We start from the raw sequence: 16,885 nt of genomic DNA, 5'->3' as shown, positions 1-16,885 counted from the left end.
TACCTACTCCACAGGGACTGCAGTGGTTCAAGAAGGCAGCTCGCCACCACCTTCTCAAGGGCAACTAGGGATGGGCAATAAATGCCCACATCCTGTGAATGAATGAAAAAAGAGAGTGACAGAAACTGAGACCCTCGTCATCCAGTTCCTAGCGGGGTAAGATATGGAATTTGCTGGGTCTTACCCATAAACCATAAGAATAGATGGCGTGTGAAATTCAAATAGAAATCCCCATGTGTAGTAAAAAGTGTATTTTCTCCTTTCCGTTTTCTACCTCATTCCTGTTGAGGGAATGTTTAATGTTGACACTGGCTTCCCAATGCGGAGAAAGATGGTCCCATTCCTATGGTCTATGTAGATAGACCAACAAGAGGCGAGGCCACATTGGATTTGGTACTGGGTAATGAACCAGGCCAGGTGTTAGATTTGGAGGTAGGTGAGCACTTTGGTGACAGTGACCACAATTTGATTACGTTTACTTTAGCAATGGAAAAGGATAGGTATATACCAAAGGGCAAGAGTTATAGCTGGGGGAAAGGAAATTATGATGCGATTAGGTGAGATTTAGCTGGCATAGGTTGGGGAAGGAAACTGCAGGGGATGGGCACAATTGTAATGTGGAACTTGTTCAAGGAACAGCTACTACGCGTCCTTGATAAATATGTACCTGTCAGGCAGGGAGGAAGCAGACGTGTGAGGGAACCGTGCTTTACTGAGGAGGTTGAATATCTTGTGAAGAGGAAAAAGGAGACTTATGTTAAGATGAGATGTGACGGCTCAGTTAGGGCGCTTGAGAGTTACAAGTTAGCCAGGAAGGACCTAAAGAAAGAGTTAAGAAGAGCCAGGAGGGGACATGAGAAGTCTTTGTCAGGTAGGATCAAGGAAAACCCTAAAGCTTTCTATAGGTATGTCAGGAGTAAAAGAATGACTAGGGTAAGATTAGGGCCAGTCAAGGACAGGAGTGGGAAGTTGTGCGTGGAGTCTGAAGAGATAGGAGAGGCACTAAATGAATATTTTTCTTCGGTATTCACACTGGAGAGGGACAGTGTTGTCGAGGGGAGTACTGAGATGCAGGCTGTTGGACTGGATGGGATTGATGTTCATAAGGAGGAGGTGTTAGCAATTCTGGAAAGGGTAAAAATAGATAAGTCCCCTGGGCCGGATGGGATTTATCCTAGGATTCTCTGGGAGGCTAGAGAGGAGATTGCAGAGCCTTTGGCATTGATCTTTGGGTCGTCATTGTCTACAGGAACAGTGCCAGAAGACTGGAGGATAGCAAATGTTGTCCCCTTGTTCAAGAAGGGGAGTAGGGACAACCCTGGTAATTATAGACCGGTGAGCCTTACTTCTGTTGTGAGCAAAGTATTGGAAAGGATTATAAGAGATAGGATTTATAATCACCTAGAAAGGAATAATTTGATTAGGGATAGTCAGCATGGTTTTGTGAAGGGTAGGTCGTGCCTCACAAACCTTATTGAGTTCTTTGAAAAGGTGGATGAGGGTAAAGTGGTTGATGTGGTGTATATGGATTTCAGCAAAGCGTTTGATAAGGTTCCCCGTGGTAATCTTTTACAGAAAATACGGACACATGGGATTGAGGGTGATTTAGTGGTTTGGATCAGGAATTGGCTAGCTGTAAGAAAACAGCGGGTGGTGGTTGATGGGAAATATTCATCCTGGAGTTCAGTTACTAGTGGTGTACCGCAAGGATCTGTTTTGGGGCCACTGCTGTTTGTCATTTTTATTAATGACTTGGATGAGGGCGTGGAAGGATGGATTAGTAAATTTGCGGATGACACTAAAGTCGGTGGAGTTGTAGACAGTGCGGAGGGAAGTGGCAGGTTACAGAGGGACATAGATAAGCTGCAGAGCTGGGCTGAGAGGTGGCAAATGGAGTTTAATGCGGAAAAGTATGAGGTGATTCACTTTGGAAGGAGTAACAGGAATACAGAGTACTAGGCTAATGGTAAGATACTTGGTAGTGTGGATGAACAGAGGGATCTGGGTGTCCATGTGCATAGATCCCTGAACATAGAACATAGAACATAGAACAGTACAGCACAGAACAGGCCCTTCGGCCCACGATGTTGTGCCGAGGTTTATCTGAAACCAAGATCAAGCTATCCCACTCCCTATCATCCTGGTGTGCTCCATGTGCCTATCCAATAACCGCTTAAATGTTCCTAAAGTGTCTGACTCCACTATCACTGCAGGCAGTCCATTCCAAACCCCAACCACTCTCTGCGTAAAGAACCTACCTCTGATATCCTTCCTATATCTCCCACCACGAACCCTATAGTTATGCCCCCTTGTAATAGCTCCATCCACCCGAGGAAATAGTCTTTGAACGTTCACTCTATCTATCCCCATCATCATTTTATAAACCTCTATTAAGTCTCCCTTCAGCCTCTTCTGCTCCAGAGAGAACAGCTCTAGCTCCCTCAACCTTTCCTCATAAGACCTACCCTCCAAACTAGGCAGCATCCTGGTAAATCTCCTCTGCACTCTTTCCAGCGCTTCCAAAGTTGGCACCCATGTTGATAGGGTTGTTAAGAAGGCGTACGGTGTGTCAGCTTTTATTGGTAGAGGGATTGAGTTTCGGAGCCAGGAAGTCATGCTGCAACTGTACAAAATTCTGGTGCGGCCGCATTTGGAGTATTGCGTACAGTTCTGGTCGCCGTATTATAGGAAAGATGTGGAAGTGTTGGAAAGGGTGCAGAGGAGATTTACCAGGATGTTGCCTGGTATGGTGGGAAAATCGTATGAGGAAAGGCTGAGGGGCTTGAGGTTGTTTTCGTTAGAGAGAAGAAGGTTAAGAGGTGACTTAATAGAGGCATACAAGATGATGAGAGGATTAGATAGGGTGGATAGTGAGAGCCTTTTTCCTCGGATGGTGTTGGCTAGCATGAGGGGACATAGCTTTAAATTGAGAGATATAGGACAGATGTTAGAGGTAGGTTCTTTACTCAGAGAGTAGTAAGGGCGTGGAATGCCCTGCCTGCAGCAGTGGTGGACTCGTCAACGTTGAGAGCGTTCAAGTGGTTATTGGATAAACATATGGATGATATTGGAATAGTGTAGATTAGAGGGGCTTTAGATTGGTTTCACTGGTCGGCGCAACATCGAGGGCCGAAGGGCCTGTACTGCGCTATAATGTTCTATGTTTTTTTATGTTTTATTCCCCGAATTCCCTTCAAACAGCCGCATGCACCAATTCAGCAATATAGAAATTGTTCTTTTTTGAAAAAAAAGCTCAGCATTAAAAGGGAATCAATTATTTCCAAAAGGTTACTTCCCATCAGGTGTACTTACATGAACTCCAAATTAAACTGCTGAAATCAAAAGACATTGACACCTTACTGAATAAGTTCAAAACACTCGCTGACTGATGTGATCCATATCAACAAACACCAATGATTACAGCTCTCCTGCTGACGCTGCGAATACGATGCAGGTTCTATCGATGTGCATCAGTCAGTTCTCTTTCATAATTAAGAAGTCTCTCAACACCAGGTTAAAGTCCAACAGGTTTATTTGGAATCACGAGCTTTCGGAGCGCTGCTCCTTCCTCAAGTGAGTGGAGTCCACATCATGTCTCTCATAGAATCATAGAAACCCTACAGTGCAGAAGGAGGCCATTCGGCCCATCGAGTCTGCACCGACCACAATCCCACCCAGGCCCTACCCCCACATATTTACCCGCTAATCCCTCTAACCTACGCATCACAGGACTCTAAGGGGCAATTTTTTTAACCTGGCCAATCAACCTAACCCGCACATCTTTGGACTGTGGGAGGAAACCGGAGCACCCGGAGGAAACCCACGCAGACACGAGGAGAATGTGCAAACTCCACACAGACAGTGACCCAAGCCAGGAATCGAACCCGGGACCCTGGAGCTGTGAAGCAGCAGTGCTAACCACTGTGCTACCGTGCCGCCCCTCTCATAACTGGTATGAGGTCAGTTAAGCATCTGATGTCAGTGGATGTCAAGGACCGGTGTAGAGACCATGAGGTTCATTAGAACCAAAGGTTTCATGCAAGTTACTGCTCCGTCTCCTAATCCTGCTGGGATGGATGAGCAATTGTCAGCCGAGGGGAAGCCTGAAATTAAAGGATTTATAAGATGATGAGGGGGATAGATAGAGTGGACGTTCAGAGATTATTTCCTCGGGTGGATGGAGCTATTACAAGGGGGCATAACTATAAGGTTCATGGTGGGAGATATAGGATGTCCTAGGTAGGTTCTTTACGCAGAGAGCGGCACGGTAGCACAGTGGTTAGCACTGCTGCTTCACAGCTCCAGGGACCTGGGTTCGATTCCCGGCTTGGGTCACTGTCTGTGTGGAGTTTGCACATTCTCCTCGTGTCTGCGTGGGTTTCCTCCGGGTGCTCCGGTTTCCTCCCACAGTCCAAAGATGTGCGCGTTAGATTGATTGGCCATGCTAAAAATTGCCCTTAGTGTCCTGAGATGCGTAGGTTAGAGGGATTAGTGGGTAAATACGTAGGGATATGGGGGTAGGGCCTGGGTGGGATTGTGGTCGGTGCAGACTCGATGGGCCGAATGGCCTCTTTCTGTACTGTAGGGTTTCTATGATTCTATGGTTGGGGTGTGGAATGGACTGCCTGCTGTGAAGTGGAGTCAGACACTTTAGGAACTTTCAAGCGGTTATTGGATCGGCACATGGAGCACACCAGGATGATAGGGAGTGGGATAGCTTGATCTTGGTTTCGGACTAAGCTCGGCACAACATCGAGGGCCGAAGGGCCTGTACTGTTCTATGTTCTATGTTCTAAAATGGTTTGGATCTTCCTGGGCCCTCTTGTTTATTTAAAAGAGGGTCATCTTCAACTCTGTTCCTCACTTCTTCAATTCCCAAGGGACACGGCATTGAAGAGATCACTTTGCCTTAAACCAGTAAAATAGAACAAGGTCTCTCTAAAGCTGTTTATCTGCCACATTCCAACCCCTAACATGTTCCTAGACCACTGTGTGTTGAGCTCTTGAAACACAGGAATAAGTATGTATTGCATCGCACTCTGACACCACTTCAAAGTAATCAAGTACGCACAGAATCACAGGCTGGAAATCCCTCCAGACCCACAAGTCAATCTTTTGACTAAACAATTAAACTAAATCAAATTAACTGAGGGACAAATTAAACGGGGCAGTCCCCAAAAAGAAGGGAACCACCCGAAATAAATGACAAAGTAGAAAGGAAACTCAAAACATCAAACTAAAATGTGATTAAAGGAATCGATAATACACCCCAGTCCCTGCGGTGCCCAGCGGGCACGAAAGGCATCAACTGTGCCCTCAGACATTGCATGCTCCTTCTCCAGCCACGAATGTAGCCGTTGGTAGAGGGGCAGACTGTTGGGTTGGATGACCCCCTCGGTTGTCTGGACCTGTTTATGTCAAGTTTAACCAGGCCCAGGAGCAGGTCCACCTTTCCCACCCCCCCTCCGCACTCGGTGCCCGTACATCAGGAACGGGGCTGAAGTGCAAACAAAACATCAGTAAAAGGTTTTTAAGGTAACTAAAAAGGGAGTGCAGTCTATGACATTGAACATAGACATGGTTCATGGACTCTGCAAGATTGCAAACAAACAGCACAAGTCAAGGACTCAATAACGCAACCATTTGCTAACCTCAAGCTGTGCTGAAGCTTCCTATCAATCTTATTCAAATAGGTGCCAATGTTAAAATGGACATTAAACAGCAATTCAACGATATTCCCCATAAACCCCTGAAGCAGGAAAAGTTAACGTTTGAACTAATTTAATCACCATTCATACACCTCAGGAACAATGTGTTTAAAAATTAGGGAAGTTGTTTCAGTTTATAACGTGATTCTAGGCGATTCCATGAAATCATTTCCAAAGAAACAGAAAATACAGAGCAAGTCTGATTGACAAGTTTTTAAAACACTCAGACAATTGCAGCGAAACACCAGAAAAATAACTTTATTTCCTGTTGCACCTGAAACTCTGGTTATAGTTGGAATGAGTGCTAATGCAATTAACTTGGTGGGTGCAGGGCAATTATCAGAAGCAGAGATTGATAGACGATTATGAAAGGTTAAGGAGATTTGGGCAAACCACAAGCAATTTATGTCTAGAATTCCGCAATCTTTCCAGCCATTTATTCATTTTGTGCTTCAATTGCAGCAAACTTGGGCACAAAAGCACAGGAAATTTCATAACTGAACTGCTCAACTGGACAAATGCATCATCTAATGCATTGTAGAGTTATAAAGAACAGGAGGGAGCCTGGGCTTGGGTTATAGCCTATTCCGAGAAGGGAAAATAAAGAAACATCTGCATTTATATAGCACCTTCCATGACCTCCGGACGTCCCAAGGTATTTTTGAAATATAGTCACTGCTGTAATGCAGGAAATGCAGCAACCAATTTGTGCATAGCAAGTTTTTGATTTGATTTATTGTCACATGGATTAGTATACAGTGACAAGTATTGTTTCTTGCGCGCTATACAGACAAAGTGTAATGTTCATAGAGAAGGAAAGGAGAGTGCAGAATGTAGTGCTACAGTCAGAGCTCGGATGCAGCGAAAGATCAACTTATGAGGTCGGTCCATTCAAAAGTCTGACGGCAGCAGGGAAGAAGCTGTTCTTGAGTCGGTTGATACGTGACCTCAGACTTTTGTATCTTTTTCCCAATGGAAGAAAGTGGAAGAGAGAATGTCTGGGGTGTGTGGGGTCCTTAATTATGCTGCCTGCTTTTCCGAGGCAGGGCGATGTGTAGACAGAGTTCCCACAAAGAGCAAAGTGATAATGACCAGATTTTTATTTTAGTTGTCGATTGAGATATAAGCGTTGGGCACCATTGCTCTTTTTCCAATAGTAGCCTTGAGATTATTAGCGGGTGGGGCAATGACATCTCTTCAGAAAGTCTCACCTGCTGGAGTCCAGCATTCCCTCAACACTGCACAGAAATGCAGCACAACCAGGGGTCCTGGTGTCTCGGGGCTGAAACTTCTTGGGGGGTGTGGGGAAATGGAATAGCCACCAGGAATCCCATTATGGTTTGCACATTGGATACCTGAATTGATTTTAGATGGAATATCCCTCTTGGTAACACCTCACCTAGTTCAAGGATGACAAATAAACAAGCTGGTAGGAAGCAGCTAATTTTTATGGAAAATTATCCGAGAGAGAGAAGGGTTCCCTTCTGAATTTTGTAACCTCAGTATTAAAGAAGGAAATGATCAACTTACTTTGAATGCTTCAAATGCATTAGCATTCACAGTCATCCTGATCATTATCACCATGTCCAAGGAAACTTTAAATTTTAAACCATATTTATTTTATAAAATACTAAACGCATAGAGCTTTTCATAACAAAACTATACAGAAATTCATGACATTAAAGAATGCAAACAACAAATATAATTTGAATACATTTCCATATTATGTAAACATGATTTCACAACTTCCCTGAACGTTTCCCCTTGTTAGACAAAAGCAGTTTTTTTGGCCAGAAACTATGGATTTAATTTGATTCCAAATTATTTCACTAATGTCTAAAATCAGTAAAATTATTAGATTATGTAGGTTGTAAATTTAATTCATTCATGGATTGGTTAGCTTTGCAATGCACTTTGCAACAATTAACTAACAAATCATATGTGGATTACAGGACATGAGCGTCAAGATCCACAATGGACGATAGTTAACATAAGCCTACTTGTGACACCAATAAATAAACTTCGAAAATTCACAGTACAAATAATTTATTTTTGATTTGAAGAATTCCGATTCCCAATGAAATTGACAGGATAAGCTTTGATGAATATCAAAGGTTTCTTTAACTGCAAAAAACATGTTTTATTACCGTTGCCTTTTGAAAACTAGAACTTTGCGATACTCAATGATGCCACAAACAGACTTTTTCAAACCCATCCTCGGAGACTAAACACACATCAGAATGTGACCGCACAATGTCCAATATATCTTTTGTCAAGGTCATATTTTCGTAGTGACATTCAGATTGCTGAAATCCTATCAGTATTCATTTGTATTGAATATCATTAATAGTGATACACCCAAAACCATGTTGAAGAAATGTCATTACTCAGTAATGGAGTCAGTTCTGCAGCAATCTGCTGAAAATATTCCGCTTGCTAGAGCAAGACGCAGCCCCTATATAAAAAAAAACAGCTCTCTTTGGAATCGGAGGAAGACATGTCCTTGGTGATCTGTCACTTTGCCCCTCTGAGACAGCGCCAAAGAATATTTTTAAAAAGAGAGAAACACACACTGCACAAATTTCAAATCAATTAATGAAAGGCATTGATTGCTACGACAGCGTTGAGGAGGTTTGCTCTTTAGGACCAGGCTCCTCATTTCTTTCCAAATTCTCTCCCGGGGTCTTTGGGCCTTGGGTCTCGATGGGTTTGCCCATTTTTAGGGCCATTTCATAGGATGGTGGGGTTTCAATAGCATACAGACTGTAGGGAGGAGGAGGCAGAATGATGGTGCTGGCCTCCTGAAAGGTGTTGCCATTCCTGTTGTTGGAGATGTACTGCAGTGGACTGTTCGCTATTGAAGAAAGAGAAAAATACTTGTGTTTAAATAGGTTCACCGATATACTGCATAAAAAGATTTTAAAATGCATACTCTGCTTATGGTATCCTCTTTACTATATATCATTGGAAGCAGACAGTTCCAGGTTAGGAAGTTAGTTATTAATGGCAGATTTACTGATCCCATGCTCTAAGCACGATTCTGTGCTTACAGGATCAATGCTATCTCTGGTCTGTGCCCCCAGAGCATAACCCCTCATGAAAAGTTTAGGACTAGTGGGTTTTTCTTCAAAATATCCCCAGAAATGATTATTTTAACCACTGTAATTTTCAGATAACCTTTGAAAATGCCTTCTAACGTCTCTTAGGGAAGGAAATCTGCTGTCTGTACCCGGTCTGGCCTGCTCGTGACTCCAGAACCACAGCAATGTGGTTGACTCTCAACTGCCCTCTGGTAACTAGGGATGGGCAATAAACGCTGGCCGGCTGGTGATGCCCACGTCCCCCGAATGAATTTTTTTAAAAAAATCATGTTTCCTGTGCCCATGATGCTGGGACAAATTAACTTTTTAAAATCTGCCAGTTATCTACTCTCCCATTGGTCAGGAGAAGGGTTTCCATGGCAATGACAGTTTGCATGGGTGAAAAGTTTCACTCAAGTGGACAATGTTCGCTGCCTTTGGCAGAGTCTGAGGATCAAGGAACTGGGGGCACAAATGTGGTGTTACAGCTCAATCTGATGTTGGCCTCACTCAGTGTCCACCCATGCACACTTTCCAACGGGGTTGATGAACGGTAACATAGTCTGAGAGAGGCTTCAACCAACTGTATTACCACTGGCTCCTGCCATCTCCAAAAATCAGTAACTCAGATTGGGAGCGCCCCTGACCTGGTTAGCTCAGATACCCTCTATATAAAACATGCTGAGCCAGCCAAAGCAAGTACATTCATACACTTAACCATGTCAAATATCAGCAGCATGCAATCAGAGACATTATAGTCATACATTGTGATACTGAGTCGATGCATGGAGTAGGGGAATTTGGGGTTGTGTAAACGGTACCCCAAGCTGCTGCTGACTTTCAGCTGTCCCATCAAATGGGAACACCAAAGGCTTAACTCAGCCCCACGAGGGGGAATAATCAGTGCGACAGCCACTACCAAAGCACCCGTCCATCTCCCAAGTGTTAGAGTCGACAGACACTCAGATTTTTGACCACAGGAATGTCTGCTTTCTCGGTTGCAGTCACAAGTGGCTTGAGAAAAGCAGAAATAAAAACCTATCTTGCTGAATTCCATTTTATATAAAGATTTGCTGGCCTGCAAAGCGAGACAAACAACAAAAGCAGTAAGTAGCAACAGGAGGAATTGTGAGTTTAAACACAAGCTATGATTGGAAAAGGGCAGTGATTCAGTCGGAGCTTTGATAAGGCAACTGAATAAATATTTGAAAGATAAATATTTGCACGGCTGTGAGGAAAGAGGTGCAGGATAAGGTTAACGGGAAAGGTTATCAAAAAGCTGGCACACACACACAATGGGCCTTTGATGCTGCATCATTTCACAGTTCAAAGAAAAGGACTAATAAAGGGCTGGACGGTTACTTACGTGATACAGTGCTGTGAATGGTACTGTCATTATCAATGGCAATCACTGTAACTTCATAAGGCCTAGTTGGGAAAGTTGGGACCTGGGGTTTAGTCCTTCTGCAGCATTTCACACAACTGGCCAATACTCCACACACCAACAGCAGAAAGATGGTCAACAAAATCAACCTGAAAGAGGAGCAAGATCATTACTTTCAACGCCTATCAATAGCAGTCCAATCACTTATTAGTCTTTAGCTTTTGTAACCCTCCAAACAATAACACAAAAAAATAAAATAGGCATAAATCTATTGGGAATCAACAAAAAGCTTATTATTCCAGGCTAATTATTATTTATCTGCGTGGTTTCCATTTTGTGTTCAATTAATGTTATTTAATTCTCTATTTCATCATTTTTCAAGTTTAGATAGTAGATTAATCCTCCGTTTATTCATGTTTTAAAGTACCTTTCTGATCTGGTTGCCTAATCCTCTGCTTTCAGGTATTTACTCTGCTGCTTATCCTGGTTGTTTAACCCATCATTATCATTTAAATAACAAAACAGATTAAGCGCAAACACTTGTCACGTTGCTGGCACTTGGTGCAAAATGTGTAGCGAGCAACTAGAATGATCCAGTTGTAGGTGTCGTTAAGAATATAGATTTACACCCTAGCAAACGGGTTTTGCTCAGTTTGCAGTGATCTGGCTCTGGCGTCGAGAGGGAGAAACAGTCTATTCCTTGAAATGATAAGGTTTATTTGGAAAATCTTAATCTTGTTTTATTAATTTATATGGAATCCTGTTAAAGGACGTTTACTGTCTAAGCGTGTGCGGTCGATGTTTAATAAACAGAAATCATGGTGTGCAGGTTGAGTGGATGAGGGATTATGACATTATTTATGTATTTAGTGTCTTTGATGTGTTAAAATGTCCCAAGATGCTTCACAGGAGCAAAATAAAGCAAATTTGACACTGAGCCTCACAATATGCAAGGCAGGTGACCAAAAATCTGTTCAAAGATGTAGGTTTTAAGGAATGTCTTAAAGTAGGAAAGAGGCAGTGAGGGAATTCCAGAGCTTAGGGCCTCTGCAGCTGAAGACACAGGCACCAAAGGTGCAGCGATTAGTCATGGAGTCATAGGGGTTTACAGCATGGAAACAGGCCCTTCGGCCCAACTTGTCCATGCCGCCCTTTTTTTTAAAAAAACCCCTAAACTGATCCCAATTGCCCACATTTGGCCCATATCCCTCTATACCCATCGTACCCATGTAAACTATCTAAATGCTTTTTAAAAGATAAAATTGTACCCGCCTCTACTACCACCTCTGGCAGCTTGTTCCAGACACTCACCACCCTCTGTGTGAAAGAATTGCCCCTCTGGACCCTTTTGTATCTCTCCCCTCTCACCTTAAACCTATGCCCTCCAGTTTTAGACTCCCCTACCTTTGGGAAAAGATATTGACTATCTCGCTGATCGGTGCCCCTCATTATTTTATAGACCTCTATTCGGCCACCCCTCAGCCTCCTACGCTCCAGAGAAAAAAGTCCCAGTCTATTCAGCCTCTCCTTATTACTCAATCCACCAAGTCCTGGTAACATCCGAGTAAATCTTTTCTGCACTCTTTCTAGATTAATAATATCCTTTCTATAATAGGGTGACCAGAATTGCACACAGTATCCCAAGTGTGGCCTTACCAATGTCTTGTACAACTTCAACAAGACGTCCCAACTCCTGTATTCAATGTTCTGACTGATGAAACCAAGCATGCCGAATGCCTTCTTCACCACTCTGTCCACCTGTGACTCCACTTTCAAGGAGCTATGAACATGTACCCCTGGATCTCTTTGTTCTGTAACTCTCCCCAACGCCCTACCATTAACTGAGTAAGTCCTGCCCTGGTTCAATCTACCAAAATGCATCACCTCACATTTGTCTAAATTAAACTCCATCTGCCATTCGTCAGCCCACTGGCCCAATTGATCAAGATCCCGCTGCAATTGGAGATAACCTTCCTCACTGTCCACCATGCCACCAATCTTGGTGATTAAACAGAATTTGAGAAACACAGATATCTCGGTGAGTTGTGGGGCTGAAGGAGGTGACAGAGATAGGGAGGGCAGAGACCAGGGAGGGATTTGAAAACAGAATTAGGAATTTTTAAATGGGTCATTGATTAACTGGGAGTCAACGTAGGCCAGTGAGTACAGGACAATGGGTGAACAGAACTTGGTATGAGATAACACACAGGCAGTAGGGTTTTGGGTGACCTGGCGTTTATGGAGAGTGGGACACGGTGAGAAGTGTGTTGAAATAGTCAAGTCTAATGGATGAGGGTTTCAGCAGTAGGCGAGTGAAGGCAGCGGCAGAATCAAGTAATGTTATAGAGGTGGAAACAGGAACCCTTAGAGATGGTGCGCATATTTCTGTGGAGCCTCTCTGATGCCACTGGTCTCCAAACTGCCTTCTGATGGCAAGTGTTTTTTTTTCCCTCTGGGAAGCCTGTCCAATGTGACTCAGTGGGTAACACAAAGGTTTTGGGTTCAAGTCCCACTCCAAAGACTGGAGGACAAACTCTAGGCCAACGCTCGCGTACAGCACATTAGGAGGTGAGATGTTAACCTGAGGCCCCATCTTCACCCTCAGGTTGATGCAAGAGATTCCAAGACAGTATTTCAGAGAATAAGGGGAGTTTTTCTGGTGCCCCTTAAATCAACACCAGTGAAATAGATTATCTGGTCATTATCCTGTTATTGTTTGTGAGATCTTGCTGTGCACTCTACATTAAAAGTAACTACACTTGTGTGCAGTTCTGGTCACCTCACTATAAGAAGAATGTGGAGCGGAGAAGGATGAGGGGCAACTTAATAGAGGTTTATAAGATGATAAGGGGGATAGATAGAGTGGACGTTCAGAGACTATTTCCTCGGGTGAATGTAGCTGTTACTAGGGGGCATAACTATAAGGTTCATGGTGGGAGATATAGGAGGGATGTCCGAGGTAGGTTCTTTACTCAGTGAGTAGTTGGGGTGTGGAATGGACTGACTGCTGTGATAGTGGAGTCGGACACTTTAGGAACTTTCAAGCGGTTATTGGATAGGCACATGGAGCACACCAGAATGTTAGGGAGTGGGATAGCTTGATCTTGGTTTCGGACAAAGCTCGGCACAACATCGAGGGCCGAAGGGCCTGTACTGTGCTGTACTGTTCTATGTTCTATGTACACTTCAGGGGTATTTTTGGCTGAAAAGTGCTTTGACAGACGTTGGAAGGTGCTATAGGAATGCAACTCTTTATTTTGTTAAACTGGACCAAGAGAGAGTCCCAGTAGGGAGTGGAATATCCCTCATTCAACAGAAGGGGATTCTTAGATGAATAATTACAGTATATTCCTTTGGGAAAGTCTTTGCACCAACTTCTCTTTAGCTCTTAATTGGATTCTTTTGAAATTCTGCACCTAGAGTTGTGGAACCTGTTTCCACAAACTCTTAACACTTCTAAATGACTAAACGTTGCTATCCTCCTGACATGAGCATCTGTTGTTACCGTTCTGTTGAAATCAAAGTGACAATACTACTAAACCCCTGTGATTATACAGAGAGCAGGACAGATACTTACCATACATACCACAGACTGGTCCAGCTTGAGGAACACCTGCAATCAATAAGACAGACAAATTGTTTAGGAAGATTCTTCACAATGCATCAATCTCTTAAATATTCCTAAATAAGCAAATACTGCGGATGCTGGAATCTGAAACAAGCAGAAAATGCTGGAAAACCTCAGCAGGTCTGCAACATCTGTAGGGAGCGAGATACAGAGTTAACGTCGATCAAATGGACTCGAAACGTTAACTTTGTTTCTCTCCCTCCAGACACTGCCAGACCTGGTTTTCACCAGCATGTTCTGCTTGTCTTAAATATTCTTCTTGAGTTTTCTGACTGAAGGCAGCTCCTTCGCTCGGGTTCAGCAAATAATTGACAAGTGCCGTGATTTGTTTTTGCTGTGGCTAGGGTGAGGGGGCAGGCCCCAAGTTAACCTCACTTGGGAAGGGGAATGGATCCTGTGCAGATGTGTTAATCTGATCCACACACTAACTGTCTAACCAACTGAGCTAACCAGCCCACTCTTAAATTACAACTTCTGAAATGAAATCAAAAAGACTTTTACCTGCTGGAAAGTGTGACAGATGGGAGAAGAGAGGGGAGAAGGAGCAAAGAGCAGACAGGACTTATCTATTACATAGAATAGCCAACTCAGAGACCATTTGGCCCAACCACCCCATGCTGGTATTAATACTCCACTTCAGTCTCCTCTGGCCTATCCATCAATGTAACTCTCTAACTTCTCCTGCAATGCATCGATATCACTCACCTCAATTACTCCCTCTGACAGAATATAGTATTACATAATATCACATATATAACATAACACTTCCTGGTTGAAGAAGTTTCTTCTGAATTCCCAGTTGGATTTCTTGGTGAACTATCTTATATTGACGACCTCTAGCGTTGCTCTCCCCCACCGAGGGCAGGACAGTGGCACAGTGGTTAACACTGCTGCCTCACAGTGCCAGGGACCCGGGTTCGATTCCCGGCTTGGGTCACTGTCTGTGTGGAGTTTGCACGTTCTCCCCGTGTCTGCGTGGGTTTTCTCCGGGTGCTCCGGTTTCCTCCCACATTCTGCAAGACGTGCTGGTTAGGGTGCATTGACCCGAACTGGCACCGGAGTGTGGCGACTAGGGGAATTTCACAGTAACTTCATTGCAGTGTTAATGCAAGCCTTACTTGTGACTAATAAATAAACTTAAAAAGGACACATTCTCTCTGTGCAGACTCTATCAAAACCTTTTCAAATTGTAAAGGCCTCGATGAGGTTACTCTTCAGTCTTCTCTTTACCTTTCCACCCTCTCCTGCTAACCAAGCTCCCGCGAGCTCCTTTTAATAATATGGAGAACACAGTTTCTTGGGTTTAGTCAATTGTTGTCGTTGCCTATTGCCTTTATTTTGATTGGGTCTATAAAATAATGAGGGGCACAGATCAGCTAAATAGTCAACATCTTTTCCCAAAGGTAGGGGAGTCTAAAACTAGAGGGCATAGGTTTAAGGTGAGAGGGGAGAGACACAAAAGGGATAATTTTTTCACAGTGGTGCCAGAGGTAGTAGTAGAGGCGGGTACTATTTTGTCTTTTAAAAAGCATTTAGACAGTTACATGGGTAAGATGGATATAGAGGGATATGGGCCAAACGCAGGCAATTGGGAATAACTTAGTGGTTAAAAGAAAAGGACGGCATGGACAAGTTGGGCCGAAGGGCCTGTTTCCATGCTGTAAACCTCTATGACTCTATATTTTCAGAGTGCATCTATCGAATTATCCCCCACCCCCCATGGAAAATAAAACAAAACCCAACAACAGGGGCCACAAGAGGGAAATCTGCTGTGGGATTAAAAAACCCAAAGTTCAGACCCAAAAAGGCAAATGAGAATCGCCAGGAATGTAAATCCCGAATAATGAAAATGTTCTGGAGATTTAGCCGCTCGATTATTCTCCTGCAGTTTGGAAATCTTTCTCAAATCCTGCACAGGCACAATGGGCCGAATGGACTCCTCCTGTCCCCTCTGATCTGATCAAGAATTCGTTGTAAGGCAGTGATTTGGAAAGAGGAATGGGGACAGACTCACCCGCTGCTCTCTCCCAGTTCTGTACCGCAGCCGCCAGCTTCGATCAGGGGGGTCTATGGAACAAAGCGGGAAAGGTTTGATACAAACAGCAGCGACTCAAACAGCACAGAACATAACCCCCCCCCCCCCCCCACCGAGTCTGAAATCATCTAAAACCCCCTTGTATTTAACTCAGACACTCACCTGGAACATGCAGAGGGTGAGGACAGCTGCTCCCAGGATAATCCCAGATTTCGCCATTTCTCTTCCTCACTCAGTGAAATTCACCAGCTCAACCCAACTGACAGAGTCACTGCCAGGTATTTAACTCCCGGCTCACAGCCGCTCCTATTTATATTCACCGGTCCCTCCCCTACACACACACACACACACACACAGAGCAACCCTCCCTCCTCACACCCCCCCCCCCCCCACAGAGAGTAACCTTCCCTCCCCCACACCCACCCACACAGAGAGTAACCTTCCCTCCCCTACACACACCCACACAGAGAGTAACCTTCCCTCCCCCACACACAGAGTAACCTTCCCTCCCCTACACACACCCACACACAGAGTAACCTTCCCTCCCCTACACACACCCACACAGAGAGTAACCTTCCCTTCCCCACACACACCCACACAGAGAGTAACCTTCCCTCCCCCCCACACACACCCACACAGAGAGTAACCTTCCCTCCTCACACACCCATCCACACACAGAGTAACCTTCCCCCCCCCCCCCACCCACACAGAGAGTAACCTTCCCTCCTCACACACCCATCCACACACAGAGTAACCTTCCCTCCCCCCCCCCCCCACACACACCCACAGAGGAACCCTCCCTCTCACACACACTCAGAGCAACCATCCCTCTCTCTCGCACACCCACAGTAACCCTCCCTCCCTCCCCTACACACACACAGAGAAACCCTCCCTCCACCTCACACACAGACAACCCTCACACACAGCACCCCTCCCTCCTCTCACACACACCCACAGACAGAGAGAGCACCCCGCCGTCCAGTCAGTCAGACACTCGTACACAGCCTGAGTGATCATTAACTGGGGATTGGAGACAGGTTGATACCCCAG

At 44.4% G+C, this 16,885-nt stretch overlaps 1 protein-coding gene across 1 annotated transcript; it reads right to left on the bottom strand.

Moving 5' to 3' along the window:
• Nucleotides 1-5,951: 5,951 nt before the first annotated feature.
• LOC144509682 (transmembrane protein 52-like) lies at nucleotides 5,952-16,217 on the bottom strand. The gene is made up of 5 exons (XM_078238462.1): nucleotides 15,998-16,217; nucleotides 15,815-15,867; nucleotides 13,750-13,785; nucleotides 10,155-10,321; nucleotides 5,952-8,562 (listed from the first exon to the last, which is right to left on the bottom strand). Exons 1-5 carry the CDS (start codon nucleotides 16,052-16,054, stop codon nucleotides 8,321-8,323), a joined length of 555 nt encoding a protein of 184 aa, XP_078094588.1. The 5' UTR covers nucleotides 16,055-16,217; the 3' UTR covers nucleotides 5,952-8,320.
• Nucleotides 16,218-16,885: the final 668 nt, after the last annotated feature.

Source organism: Mustelus asterias, chromosome 22 (assembly GCF_964213995.1).
Source record: "Mustelus asterias chromosome 22, sMusAst1.hap1.1, whole genome shotgun sequence".
NCBI classification, from domain to species: domain Eukaryota; kingdom Metazoa; phylum Chordata; class Chondrichthyes; order Carcharhiniformes; family Triakidae; genus Mustelus; species Mustelus asterias.
Note: the sequence above shows the minus strand (reverse complement) of the source record. Positions and strands in the feature narration are given on the sequence as shown.